At 38.0% G+C, this 15,123-nt stretch overlaps 1 protein-coding gene across 1 annotated transcript in view; it reads right to left on the minus strand.

The window, feature by feature from the left end:
• ltn1 (listerin E3 ubiquitin protein ligase 1) overlaps positions 1–15,123 on the minus strand; it is a 121,187-nt gene that overhangs the window by 96,644 nt on the left and 9,420 nt on the right. The window contains exons 4-8 of the mRNA XM_078232462.1: positions 12,154–12,384; positions 9,446–9,498; positions 4,927–5,107; positions 3,891–4,064; positions 2,033–2,223 (exon numbers count right to left, since the gene is read on the minus strand). Coding sequence (XP_078088588.1) covers positions 2,033–2,223; positions 3,891–4,064; positions 4,927–5,107; positions 9,446–9,498; positions 12,154–12,384 — 830 coding nt within the window. The remainder of the gene's footprint in view (positions 1–2,032; positions 2,224–3,890; positions 4,065–4,926; positions 5,108–9,445; positions 9,499–12,153; positions 12,385–15,123) is intronic.

A 15,123-nucleotide genomic window follows, 5' to 3' on the forward strand; every position in this document is an offset into this window, starting at 1 on the left:
ATCAGATTCCAATCGCTCTTTCAAGATTGTTCTAGTATAATAAGCCCATTAAAAATCTGGACAGGAAAATTCCTAAAAACAGTATATGAAAGGAACAGATTGGATAGCAGTGCAAGAAAATTAGAGTTTTTTTCTATAACCTCCCCCACCTGCCCAACGTTGTTTCTATTCAGGCCACTTCCAAACACTCCATTTCTTTAACTTTGGTATTTTGTACATATCCTTTACCCTTTGTTCACAGCAGAGCTCTAAGCCAACTGGATACAACCAGCTGAAAAACCTTTCCACCACTTCAGCTTCTTCTGCTCCTTAAAAACTACTCAAAACATCTCTCTGCTACATTCCAGACATGCAAATCCATTAAGAAATTCAGGAGTGGTCAGAATGGGGGAGCATTGTCAAGTTGGCAAGCTGTGACCAGTGCAGTGCCGCAAGGATCAGTGTTGGGCACTCAGCTTTTTGAAATCTATTTTAATGACTTAGACTGAGGAGACAGAGAGTAGTAATGTATTTAAGTTCATTGGTGATACAAAGCTAGGTGGGAATACAAGCTCTGGGGAGGACACAGAGATTTAGACAGATTAAATGAGTTGACAACAAGTTGAAAGATATAATGTGGGGAAGTGAGGCTAATCATTTTGGTCACCAGAATAGAAAAACAGAATACTTTTTAAAAGGCATGAAACCCGTAAATGTTGATTTTCAGATAGATGAGTGTACTCATACAAGGAACACAAAAAGTTAACAAGGGGGTACAGCAAGCAATTAGGAAAGCAAGTAGCATGTTGGCCTTTATTGCAATGAATTAAAGTCCAAGAATAAAGAAGTTGTGCTACAATTGTACAGGGCTTCGACGAGGCCACAGCTGGAATACATTGTGCAGTTTTGGTTTCCATATTTAACAAAGAATATTGGAGGCAATATATCAAAGGTTCACTATATTCACTCTTGGGATGAAGGGGTTGTCCTGTTATCAGAGGCTGAGTAAATTGAGTTTATATTCTCATGAGTTTAGAAGAACAAGAAGTGATCTCATTGAAATATTCAAGATTAGGTGAGCACTTGAAGTGCCATAGCATACAAGTGAAGTGCTGGAAAATGGGATTAGGACAGGTGATTGATGACTGATGCAGACACGATGAACTGAAGAGCCTCTTTTCATGCTGCAAAACTCAATGGGCAGGATTTTCCGCCACATTCGCCCCAAAATCAGAAAATCCTACCTGCGGTCAACAGACATTTGCATGGTCCACTCCCTGCCCACTACGATTCCCATGGCAGGCGGGACAGGAAAATTCCACCCTTTGACCCTATGATTATGAAGGGACTTAACAAGGTTGGTACAGAGATTGTTTCCCCTGGGTAGGGAATCTAGACCAGGGGGACACAGTTTCAGGATAAGCAGTCACCATTTTGAATTGAAATGAGAATTTCCTTCAATCAAAGGGTTGTGAATCTTTGGAATTCTCTACTCCAGAGGTTTGTGGATGTACTATCATTTAACATATTTAAGGCTGCGATAGCCAGAATTTGGGACTCTCAAAGGGTCAAAGGATACGGGGAGTTAGTGGGAAATGGAGTTGAAGCCCAAGATTAGCCATGGTCATATTGAACAGCGGAGCAGTCTTGTTGTGTGGTCTTCAACTGCTCCAGTTTCTTATGCAGTCACAAAGATAATTTTGAATAGCATATATTAATCTTGTACATTCACAGTTGTCATTTTTTATACTGGGGTTGTCCTCGCCCCTTTCAGTTTGGACTCTTACAATTCAGAGTAATCAGGGTGGAATGGACTTTAACCTAGGAACTAGAAACAAAATAGCAGCATGCTATACCATTGATCCACTCAATGATCCCTTTTTAAAGATTTCTCTTGTCTTCTCTAGAAACCTGTATTCCAGGACATTATTTTTTTTAAAAATTGAAACACCAAATTATGTTATGAAAATTGCCCCAGATCACCATATTCTCATTAATAGCTAAATAACATCATAGAGTTTAATAGTGATGGAAATGATCAAACAAATCATACCCCTTGCTAAAGGTACTGAAGAACAAGGTGAAGAACTCTATCTTTGATCCAATTATTTCTTCAGGTAACCTGCTGATAAATGGTAAAAGACTTGGATAGACAAAAGTTGCCAAGCCACAGCCACCTTCTTTAAGAACTGCCCATAGTTTTGGCAAAACTCCTTTCTTCGCATTCACATGGGTCCAGCAATCCTAACAAAAACAGAAATAAAATAGATCAGTGTTACTAAAATTTACAGTACTTGATGGAAAACATGAAGTTGGTGAAACCGAAACCTCTGTATGCCAAATAAATTATGGAACCAAATTAGCTACAGTATTACGATATAGCACCAATCTTAAATGGAAGATGCTATTAGAATCTTTATGGATGCAATTTCATGATTTTTTCACAGCAACTACAGAATTTCAAAGAGTCTCTCCTATCTTCATTTATTTGTATTTCTAATAACATTTTAATAAAAACAATTATTTGTATTATGATGGTGACCATGAAAATTGTTGGTAACAAAGGACTGTGAGTAACTCAGTGGTGCAAAATCAATATAATGTTCAAATGTGCAAAATTATAAACTCTAATACAAGAGTGTAATTGAGGTTGTAAACCATTCCACTGAGCCTAAATCAGCAGCTAAGAACAAGGATAGATAGGGGCATAGGGTGTGGAGTTTTGAGTGTAAACTGAACAGATTTATACCCACAAGGCATTTCACTCGAAATGTTGTAAGATGGTGCTCATCTATCACTGCTTTCAAAAATTCTAATAAAAACCAAACCCTGCATCTGTGGCTTCAGTGTCCTCTGCTGTAAACCACTCAGTCTACTTCTTTTACTAATTGAATAGCCAGCTATGCCTTAAAAGGACTCTGACTTTTTTGACACAATTTGTTTCTATTACTCAAGACTGTCTGAGGAACATTTCCACTTCAGGCAGTGGCAGCTGGAACAGATGGAAAGCAAAAATAAATACATTTTGTTCCAGCAATTTTCCCCTGCTCCTCTTCTCACCTCCTCTAGCTGTGGTTAATGTTCACCAGACATCCTACTGCTATCTATTGAACAATAGACATCTATAAATGGCCACTGTTTATATGAGAGTTCGATTAGGTGGCAATAGCCTACGCACTCAACAGCAGTGCCACAGTTGAACACGTTACTATTGTCATCCGATACTCTCACAGATATAATTCTAGAGCAGGGGTCACAAGACAATGCTCAGAAGCAGATAGCCTGGCAAACTTCCCCTCCTTACCCAGGGGTAACTGAGGTATACAGCAGCATCTCAACTGGTATCCCAGCTGAAATCAACTGACTCAGTACAGATCAAATGGTGATGGTGGTAGCCGGGTGGGGGGGCTTCCCGTGGCTCAACTACTCAGTACTGTAACCCAGTGCCTACTGAGTGTTCCATAGATTCAGGCTGTCTATGTACCTGATTTAAAATAAAACACCAATCATAATTTAGGATGGCATGGTGGCACAGTAGTTAGCACTTCTGCCTCTCAGCACCAGGGACCCGGGTTCAATTCCAGCCTTGAGTGACTGTGTGGAGTTTGCACATTCTCCGCGTGTCTGCCTGGGTTTTCTCTGGGTGTTCCCGTTTCCTCCCACAGTCCAAAGATGTACAGGTTAAGTGGATTAACGGGGCAAACGTGTGGGGTTACGGGGATAGGACGGAGGTGGGCCTGTGTCAGATGGTCTTTTGGAGAATCGATGCAGACTCGTTGGGCCAAATGACCTCTTTCTGCACTGCAGGGATTCGATGATAACTTCACCAAAACAATACAATCAACTAACTTTCTTCAATGTTTTTTTAATCTGATTTGTGTCCGAATCGTCTATTTCAGGCTTCACTTTACCTCAATGCAGGTGAGCACGTAAAGTGCTGCTGCCCAGACTGGAGGGCAGACTACTGGATCCATATCATCTATGCTCAGTAGCACAGCGGGACACACTCTTGCAGCTTCAATCTTCATCAGCTCAGGCAAATATTGGCAAAAAGCAATAATTAATTCAAAGAAAGCTGAACGGATCTAACAAATGAAAGAACAAAAGCTGTAAGTGTTTCTGATTCTCACCATTTTGATCAAGATATTAACATTTATACTTTGCACTCAGAACAGTATGTGGTTGAATCTGATGTGCAAAGTTCAAATGATCAACAAAATGTACTGTGTAGTCATCAGGTTATATTATTTTGAATGAAGGTTAAAAAGTAAGGAACAAACTCTTCTATACAATTAATTTTCCTGTATAAAGGAATCAAATTTCCCTCAATTGTCCTACGCTCTTATTCTGCATTGAAAGTTCTAAAAGTAAAGTTTTAAGTTCGGATAAAATTAAGCATTAATTTTGGTGAGGTAAAGTCTATGCAAGACAATGTTTTGATGTCATGTTTGAGATAAAAATGTATCTATTGATAAGAAATAAAAAGTACACATTCTTCTTAAGACTCAACTAGAGTCACCATGCTTCCTCCTCCAACCAAGAGGCCCACACTGTCTGATTTGGACTTTGAACATTGGTAATTGCAGACCTGTGGGCTGAACTAATCCTGCCATTATTCATTCCTCTTCCCACAGATCCTGAAGTCTTCAAACATGACACATTCAATGAATGGACTATAATATATCTAACATAAGGTAAATTCAAAGTTAGGAACACTGATCAGAGGTCCAGTGTTTTACTGCTTTAGCTTCCCAGTATCCTCCTATCTTCAACAAAATTGTTGAAATAAGTACTTCTATGAACATTAATTCCGGTACATAATGAAAATGTGGAAAACATTTAAATTTGAAAGCTTTCACTGTTGAGGAGCTTGATTTCTTGTGTAATAGTTGAATTACTTATTGTAATATGTCTTTTTTTATATATCAGAGAGTGGTTAAGTCAAACCTGTGGAGTTTTATGTCTGCTGTATTTCCAGAACTTGGGCTGTGATACAAGTTCCATCAGTTTGTCTTTCAGGGCAGCGTTCTCATTTTCAGGGAGAAGATCAAGCAGCTTTTTCAGAGCCAATAGCGAACTTGTAACAACCCTCAAGTATTTGCCTTCCCTTTCTTCCTCAGGCACACTTCTAAGTTTCAACGACAAGTTAGAGTTGTAAATTTACAGTGGTACTGGTAGTATTAAAAGTCATTAACTCTGAAAAATAATTCAAAGATCTCCACATTTTTCAAAACGTTTTTGCAGTAGCAAAAAGAATTACAGTGGTAGTAGGCAATCCCCCTTCGGGATTCTCTATGGTTATTTGACTTCATCTTCCAACCTCCATGGCCAGTAGTCAGGGATCAAAATAATTTTATTTTCTCGAGGGTTCTTTGAGATTTTCTGGAGGCCTAATTTTTGATTTTCGGGGTCTCCTTTTTTCCTCCATTCTCATTAACTCCATTATTAAACGTTGCAGTCAAGTAATAACATCACCATCTGTATTTGTGCCTTTTTTTCTTTAGAAAGACAAGATAGCACAAATACAAAATGGAAAGAATCTACAATATATAGCAGCTCATCTAATCTAAAGCCAAAGATCAATTAGATCTAAATAATACGCTAGCCACATGTCAATGCTATTGTTATTGCCCATTGTCATGTTATTGCCCATCCCCAATTACACACAAGAACCTTGGTGAGCCACCTCCTAGAATTTAACTGAGTGCTTGCTAGGCCATTTCAGAGGGCAGTTGGAGTTAACAACACTGATATGGGTTTGGAATTACATATAGGCCAAGCAGGGTAAGGATAATTTCTTTCCCTAAAAATCATCAGTGCATCAGATGTTTTTTATTACAACAATCCAGATTAATTAACTGAATCTAAGTTCCCTTGTGGGAAGGGAGTTCCTGCCTTCCTTTCATTAATTCAGGTTTCTGTATTACTAGTTGAATAAGGTGACCTACTCTGCTACCGCTCCCTGTCATGAACTGAACTAGTGTCAAATGTAAAAGCATCTTAGCACATTCTTATCTTCACTACTCCAGGTCATATGTCCTGATACCCACTTACTTTAATGCCATATCAAATCAGGACCCAGGAGCCATTTACTCTTCAGTACTCTCCCCAAACATAGGCTTCATTCACAGTGCAAACTGGAGTCAACTTGAAGGGATTTGGACACGAGTCACAGCGCAAGATATAGCTCAAAGTTGAGCTGACACTGGCACAAAGTGTGGTGAAGCATTCTGCAGGAGGGAGTTTTGCTCCCCATTCAATCTGGAGGCAATGTGGACTGCAGATTTTAATCCATTGAAAAATGGAAACTGCTTTCCAAAAATATTACAGTAGTAAATACAAATACAATTTTAGCAGCAACATAACTAAGGCCAGTAACACGCTTAGGGGTTAATGTAACAGGTATAAATAAAAAAGTTTAGTGGTTTAAAGAATGTAATCTGCAAGCATTTCAAATTAACAGTTCGAAATGATGGGGCTGAAAGCTTTGAAACAGTTCCCTGACAGGAATTGTGATGTGGGTGTATTGCTCACATAAGCTCTTAATCTTCGTGGCCTCTCACTTTCTTCCCTGCTCAAGCTTGGACTCATGACTGCCGTAAGTTCCATAATGAAATCTGTTTACCAGGAACTGGGCCTCACGTGTGTGCCATCCTTGTTCTGTCTCTCTCATATAAGAGGGCGACCTTTTTTTCATTTAGAATCTTAGAAACCCGACAGCATAGCACAGTCACCCCTTTTCCAAGGGTTTTGATGGCAATTTGCATGTTGTCTCCATATATTTTGAACCCTGCCACTAGTGTACTAAGCAAAGGCATTTGCAATTATCAAGTGATGTATTTCTGAAATTAGATACCTTTGAATAATTCCAACAAATATCTGATTTGGTGGCTTATAATGGTCCACCAGAGAAAATAAAAGCTCAATGAATTAAAAATGTGGTTATTGTAGCAAACCTGTCCAAGGGGTCACTGCATCTCAAAGTCCATCATACAAACAGGAGAGGCAGTGGCATAGTGGTATTGTCACTGGACTAGTGATCCAGAGACCCAGAGCAATGCTCTGGAGACCTGGGTTCAAATCCCACCATAGTAGATAGTGAAATTTAAATTCAATAAAAATCTGGGAAAATTAGGGATGGGCAATAAATGCTGGTCCAGCCAGTAATGCCCACATCCCTGAACAAATAACATAGCCGCAGAGGTGTGGGTGAAGTAAGGTGTATAACCCACAGGATAAAATGTAATTGTCTCGATTAGACAGATTTTTAATCTAAAATGCAAATTGGAATATGTTTTAATTTTAGTCTATAGATTACTATATAAAATTCATCACAATAATGTTTTTTAACATAAGAAACTGGAATTAGGCCATTTGATCTGTTGGGTCTGCTCCACCATTCAATAAGATCATGGCTGATCGGATTGTGGCTTTAATACCATTTTCTTTCCTGTCTGCCAGAACCCTTGTTTCCCACATGTACCAAATATCTGTCTAATTCAGCCTCAAATCAATAACCCAGCCTCCACAGACGAACAGCTCTTGGAGAATAAATTCCTCATCTCCATTTGTATGGGAGATTTTTTTAAAAAACTGTGTCACCATGTTCTAGCTTGTTCCACGAGGGGAAACATCCTTCCAGCATCTACTGTGTCAATCCCCTCAGAATCTTACGTGTTTTAATTAGGTCATAAATAATTGCAACCTCAGCACTGTTCCTTGTGGCATTTCACCAGTTGCAATTTGCCAAGCTGAAAATGACCTATTTTTCCCAACTCTGTCTCCTGTTAATTAGCCAATCCTCAATCTATGTTAAAAATCACCCCACCACCATGATCTATTTTATGCTGCAATCTTTTATGTGACATCTGATCAAATTCTTTTTGAAATCCAAATACAATACATCTACTGGTACCCCTTTATCCAGCCTGCTTGTTACATCCTCAAAAAACTCTTAACGAACCATGTTGAATGTGCCTGATGCTATTATGATTTTCTAAATGTCCTGCTACATCCTCCTTCATAATGAATTCCAGCATTATCCCAATGACAGCTGTTAGTTAGGTTAACTGGCCTGTACCTTCCTGCTTTCTGTCACCCTCCTTTCTTGAGTAGTGGTGTTACATTTGCAGCTTTCCAGTCCTCTGGGATCTTTCCAAAATCGACAGAAATTTGGAAGATTACAACCAATTCATCCATGATCTCTGCAGCCAATTCATCTAAGATTCTTGGAAGCAGGCCATCAGGTCCAGGGGAGCAGTCTTTAGTTCCATTACTTTTACTAGTACTTCCTCGCTGGTGATTGTAGTTGTTTTAAATTCCCCTCTCCCTTTTTACCACTGATTATCTAGTATTCTTGGATGCTTTAAGTGTCTTCTACTGTGAAGGCAGATACAAAATACTTGCTCAAATCCTCTGCCATTTCTTCGTTTCCCATTATTAATTCTCCAGTCTCAATATCTATGGGCCCAATGCTCACCATTGCCACTGTTCCCTCATGAAGCTTCAATCATCTGTTTTTAAATTTCTTGTTAATTTTCTCTCATACTCCAATCTTCATTTTTTTTTAGTTATCCTTTTGTGGTTTCTCAAATATTCCCAATTTTCTGACTTACAGTTAATATTTACAGCATTGTATTACTTTTCTTTCAATTTGACACCATCTTTATTTAATATGCCATGGAAAGCATTTCTCCATGTGATATATTTTACTTGAATAATCTTAAATGTCTGCCATTGTTTTCTACCATCCTACCTGTTAACTTATTTTTCCAGTCCACTTTAGCCAACACTATGTTTATACCCTTTTAAAGGCCTTCATTGAAGTTTAAGATGCTAATTGCAGACTCAAGTTCCTCACCCTCACTGTAAAGCACTGCGGATTACACTTCGATATTGTAATCATAGAATCCCTACAGTGCAGAAGGAGGCCATTCGGCCCTTTGAGTCTGCACCGACTCTCCGAAAGAGTATCTTACCCAGGACCATCCTCCTCCCTCCATCCTATCTCCGTAACCCCACGTATTTACCATGGCTAGTTCACCTTACCTGCACACATTTGGATGCTAAGGGGCAATTTAGCACGGCCAATCCACCTAACTTACACATCTTTGGACTGGTGATGATCTGGTCAACAGAAATTGACATGCGCATTCACACCGATGTATTACGATCACAGATGAACCATTTGGGCAAAACATGAGATGGGTGGTACATTCTGAAGTGTATCCCAACAACGGTTCTACAGCAACATTGGTACAGACAGACTTAATGTTTTACTATAAATGTAGCAGTTGGCTTTAGCAAGAACAACACTGCAATTACGCTCAGGGAGTGTTTCTAAATCACAATAATAGAATTTAATGCATCTGGGAGACTGCTTATATAGGAATACATCTTTAATACTATTACTGCTACATTCCATGACTATTTTTTAAATAAATTGTCTGCAAGCTAAATAACCTACTGTGGATCACTGAGAGTCTCTGGAGTTTCCTTCAAGATGTAATCATATAGAATCTGTGAAACAGAAAAATTACAGCTACGTCATGCATCAAAAATAACTAAAGTACAATATCACAAACACATCAACAAAAGATTTATTGTTGGAATACAGCAAGTTTTAAAAACTAAGCTGAACAATTACATATTTATTTTACTTTCCTGCCAATAAATTTTAATTGTTTTACAACTACTAAAATGCACATACACTTAAAAACTGTGCTTAAAAGACAAGTCACTCTCCTTTGCATTTTTATTCTGAAATATCATATCCTGCTGACACTAATGACAGAATACATTTAGAGGAATTACATAGACAGATGAATTGAATGCATCCCAATTTAGTGGCATTTCTATACATGTTAACTAATGGCTTTCATATTGCTTGGCTCAATGATTTGTATCGAATAACTGTATAATAATGTAAAGATGTAAGAAGAATTTATTTCCATTTCCCATTTGAAAGCAGTATCAATAAGATTTCATTGGCAGAGGTCACTGCTGCGCAACTCATAGGACACAAGTTTGCTTTTGTAGTTCCTCACATAGCAAGTTCAGATCTCTACCATGCACCAAATGGAAAGGAGACATTTTCTCAAGACAAAAAGGAAACACAACTGGTTTAAGTTATCAATTAACAAGTAGTCATAAGCTACTAGTATAGACCTAAGCGAACAATTATATTCATAGTTAAAAACAGAAGAGATAGAAAACTTAATTTGTCTCTTTGTCTAAGCATTCATTTTTGACTAATTTAGTTACACCCCTGAAGTACATTGGGATGTTTATGTTACAGGTGTTAAAACAAATGCACGTTGTTAATGACTTGTCAATCATTGTTCAGCTGTAATATATAATTTTGCCAATAGATGGCACTGGAATCAAATGTTTTAATGATAATTAAAAGTGAAACTGGAAAAGGGAAGGAGTTTGGCATAAAAACAATCTTAAAATATGTGTACAATAGAAACATGGAATGAATCAGTAGATCTGAAAATAGTTAAGATTTCTACACAGGACATTGGGTCGGTACTGAGGAATAGTACATTTTGTAATTTTTGCCAATATGTCAGCATCAATTGCTTTCAGCTCAGCTACAGCACACTTGGATGCAGGGAAAAATTCCTGCTGCCATGAGGCTATGCCATCAGCCAAAACCACATTAGAATACTCTCAATTGCATTATAGTGATATTTTTAATTTTCCCTTTATGGATTCCCAAAGATTCATAACGTAGAGCCAATTTGTGACCTCACACCCACAAGGACTTCAGTTGTCAATACGCAAACATATTTTGCAGAGAGCTTACCAGCCAATAAAGCAAAGAGACTTTTAAGCCATTAGGGTGTGCTGGATTGAAACACAGATGTCAGAGGCTACATCAATGGACAATCCAGCGCCAACTCCCCAACTTCCCTCTCTCTCCATACACCCGCCACCCCATGTTCTGGATCAATTTTGTGATCTGACATTTTGGGATGGGTTAAAGAGATAAATGCCCAGCATTTAATAGTTCGGTCAGTTATGCTACATTAATGGGCTTATTTTTACAATATGCGACAAGGGGCGGTACGGTAGCACAGTGGTTAGCACTGCTGCTTCACAGCTCCAGGGTCCTGGGTTCGATTCCCGGCTCGGGTCACTGTCTGTGTGGAGTTTGCACATTCTCCTCGTGTCTGCGTGGGTTTCCTCCGGGTGCTCCGGTTTCCTCCCACAGTCCAAAGATGTGCGGGTTAGGTTGATTGGCCAGGTTAAAAATTGCCCCTTAGAGTCCTGAGATGCGTAGGTTAGAGGGATTAGCAAGTAAATATGTGGGGATAGGGCCTGGGTGGGATTGTGGTCGGTGCAGACTCGATGGGCCAAATGGCCTCCTTCCGCACTGTAGGGATTCTATGATCTATGCACAAGGCGGCAAGTGAAAATGAGCATAAACAGTCAGCGCAGGGTTAAATCTGGCAATTTCTGACAACTTTATATAATGAAATAAGAAAATAATTATGTGAAGTTGTACGAACTAAGGAATAGCACGATGGGGAAATTGGTCAGCTATTTGGTACAATATAAGCAAGGCTGACTCCGCATAACTTTAAGACTGTATGAGTAAATAAAACAAGATAAGGTCAGGGATGACAGAGTCACCGACCTTCTTCTGTTACATCAAAGGACAAGCTAAGGGTATGAATGATGAGACAAAGAGTTCTAGGAGGTCAGCAAGTTATGACATGATTAATGACATTGCTTATGATTCTATTACTAATCGAATTCCTGAATATGCTCTGGTCACGCAAACTGATAATGATTATGTATAAATACTGAACTGATTCTTTGTGTAATTGCGGACTTGAGGAGGAATTAGCAAGTTGTACCAACTGCTCTCTGAACTCAAGTTTTCAGCCAAAACTGCATGCAGTCTTTCATAAATAAAGACTAAGTTATTTAGTCGGAACAAATTTTGTTGAGTCTTTCTATCACAGTCAAGAAGCAGGAAAGTTTCCACTTCAACAATTGGCCTGTGGCTGCCCAGGAAAAGCACAACAATGCAGCTCATGATGTTGGCTAAAATATAGAAGCCACATCAAACTGTCAATAACACAACTTTTTATATAACTCCTAAAAGGTCGGCATGCAAAATCTAACAAGAAATACCAAAGAGAAAGTCAGTTTAAAACTTACATTCATAATTTCTTCTTTACAAAAAGCCACAGCCTCTGGCTGTTTATTTAATGGAAAAGCAACTTGAAATGCTACTTTTGCTGCAGAGGCTGCTGGATTGTAGGTATCACACTGAGCAATAAGCCAGGGCCCCATAATATTCTTCAAATAAGGTGCTAAGTTTCGCTTTACTTGAAGGATGAGTAGTTCAAATGCCTGCTGTACTGCTTCTCGAACTCGACGGTCATGGTCCTGAAGTTGAGCAAACAGGAATTAATACCAAGCAGAAATTGCCATTCCCAAGTTTAAGGATGCTGACATTTTTGATAAACAATGAATAACAGCTGGCAGTAAGCAATAAAGAGTGAATGATTTTTCTTCTGTGCCTTATGCATTATCTAACTAGTAACATGTATTCAGTACACATGGATATTGTACAAAGTTTCAACCTCACCTCACTGACCAAACTGAAAATATAAAAATGTTAATAAGTGTGGTGCTATTACTTAAACCTAACTTCCTTCCATGCACCCCTCTCAATAGGTCATCAGCAGGTTTATCCAGTAGGTAAATGAACCCAAACCAGGAACATCCCAGATGCAATCTGTGCATGGAATCATCTGAACTCAATGGAAGCATTAGGGTTGGGGATAGGGTCTTGGAGCCCTGAATTAGCAAGGGAGCAATCACCCATAGTTTCCCCTTTTGATTGCTAACCGGGCATATCTGCTCAGATATAGTGTGAATGTCAGGATTAGGATGACCAAGTTATCCCGGGGTTGAACACATTCAGTATTCAGGTTCACACGTCAAGAATATCTACTTAAAGTAAGTACTAAAAGTTACTATGGCACAGTATCATAGTAAGGAATAGAAAATTGGACGGGAAAAAATTAATGGAGCAAATTTAAGTTTTAAAAAATTATGAAGTATTCAAATATGATGAAATTATACATGGTGCCCCGGGCCCATTTAGGCCTCTCCACTTTATGCAATAGATTCAGAGAGGGCATGCAGATTACTTGTTTCAATCAACCACCAAGAAATGTGTAAGAACAGGAAAAGGATTTGCCATCCTTTTAGAAAGCAGCAAATCTCAGAGCCAAGATCGACATCCTGCTACGAATAAATTGCTGATCGACTGTACCTTGATTCAAGGTACAACATCTTAAAATTAAAGTGTATTGAAAATCTCTTCTGTATTGTATTTTTGAAAACAAATACATTGACAATCTGCGCATTTATACACAAATAGCAATAACCCTTTTAAAAAGGTTGCTACATCAATCCTTTGCATCAAGGCAAGTTAACAGACAGTGCAATCCAAGGAATCTTTCTGTTACGAGTTCAGCAAATTTGTATTTTGGAATGCATAGTAAACATTGAAAATTTCAGCATTTTAAACAAAATGACCTTTAACAAACAGTGTCAATTTCAAAGAAGAAAAATCTTACAGTAGTAAGATCCAAGATTTAAGGTAAATGGTATTTTAATTATGTTATTAAGATACACAGGTGAACGGCATTGTTTAATTAAGTACTTTGAGCACTTCTAAAGATAAACTTTTTCATTTAATTATGTAAGGTTCTTTTAAAATTCTGTTTTGTTACAATGTCCTTTAAGGGGCTATCAATTGGTTGAATTAGCTGTTTTTAATTTGTTAAATCGGTACTCAAAAAAGATGAGAGAGAAACTATTGGGATTAGTAGGTAGGAAGCAGATATATGTTGTGCTGCATTCTGTGAATAAACACATTGTCAAGAAAAGTTTGTGCGTTTGGTTTCATACTTCGCCAACTGGCTTTGGATCAATTTAACATTTATAAGTGTAAGTGCTAAATAAAGGAACAAAAGCACGCTAATTGTTTTTAAAAGGGTTATCGCTGTGCGTGTATAAAATGTACAGATTGTCGATGTATTTGTTTTCAAAAATACAATACAGAAGAGATTTTTAATACACATTAATTTTAAGGTGTTGTTTCTTAGACAGTGGTAACTTCTAAGTTTGCTGATAAAGTGATTAATGTTTAAGCATGCCAATGTGTAGAAGTGAATATTGAAACACAACGATGCAGTCAGTGATTTGTAGCAATATTAGTGGAAGCTTAAAACAAATCAATTGTCTGTACTTCTGGCTACAGATAGTGCACAGTTGTTGTTTTGAGAGAATGTCAGTTGTAAAATTGCATTTAGACCAAGAGTCAAGAATATTAAGACACTAAAAAACACAGGAGAGGAACTAAAAGAACACAACAAAAATTCTCAAAAAAATAAAATTAAGAAGCCTCCTTCTGATAAATTAAATACAATGAAGGTAGGAATTATTTTTAAAAACAGATTTATTACAGATAAAAACATCTGTATTCAAGAGACTTCAACAGAATTGTGGAGAATAAAACCCTGAAAACTCAAAATGGATCAATAAATTTTGGTCCACATTAAAAAATTGCAACTATATGACATTTACATAAAGGTTTATGAAGAGAAGTAGTTATATTCTGGAATCTTAATACACCACTAGACCCAAGTGACCACAAGATATCTAGACTTTGTTCAGTCACATGAAAACGCATGGCAGAAACTCGCAACCTCAGTAGATGTCATCCTCAAATCAAGCGACAGCCAATGACAACAATAACTAGAGTTAAATATGACAAGTATTGAGAAATGAAATATGTGAGTTACAGGTTAGTAATTAGAAACAATGTGGTTACAAACATTCTTAAATTGGGTTAAAACTCCTTTGCACGGTGGATGTGAACTATGATAATACTAGACATTATTGGTGTTGTTTTCATGTTTATTGATTTGCAGACTCTAACTACAATATTAATGGTACTCCACTCCCCACCCCCATCTAATGACAGTCTGCAGAGGGGAGGGTTAAATGTTTTAAAATGGGGAATTTATCCCCAACCTGGTTGCATATGCAACCTTTATCAATTTTACAGCAGTAGGTTTTATGTTGACTGAGCATCTCTCTCCAGGACAC

This window comes from Mustelus asterias, chromosome 17 (genome assembly GCF_964213995.1).
Source record: "Mustelus asterias chromosome 17, sMusAst1.hap1.1, whole genome shotgun sequence".
NCBI classification, from domain to species: Eukaryota; Metazoa; Chordata; class Chondrichthyes; order Carcharhiniformes; family Triakidae; genus Mustelus; species Mustelus asterias.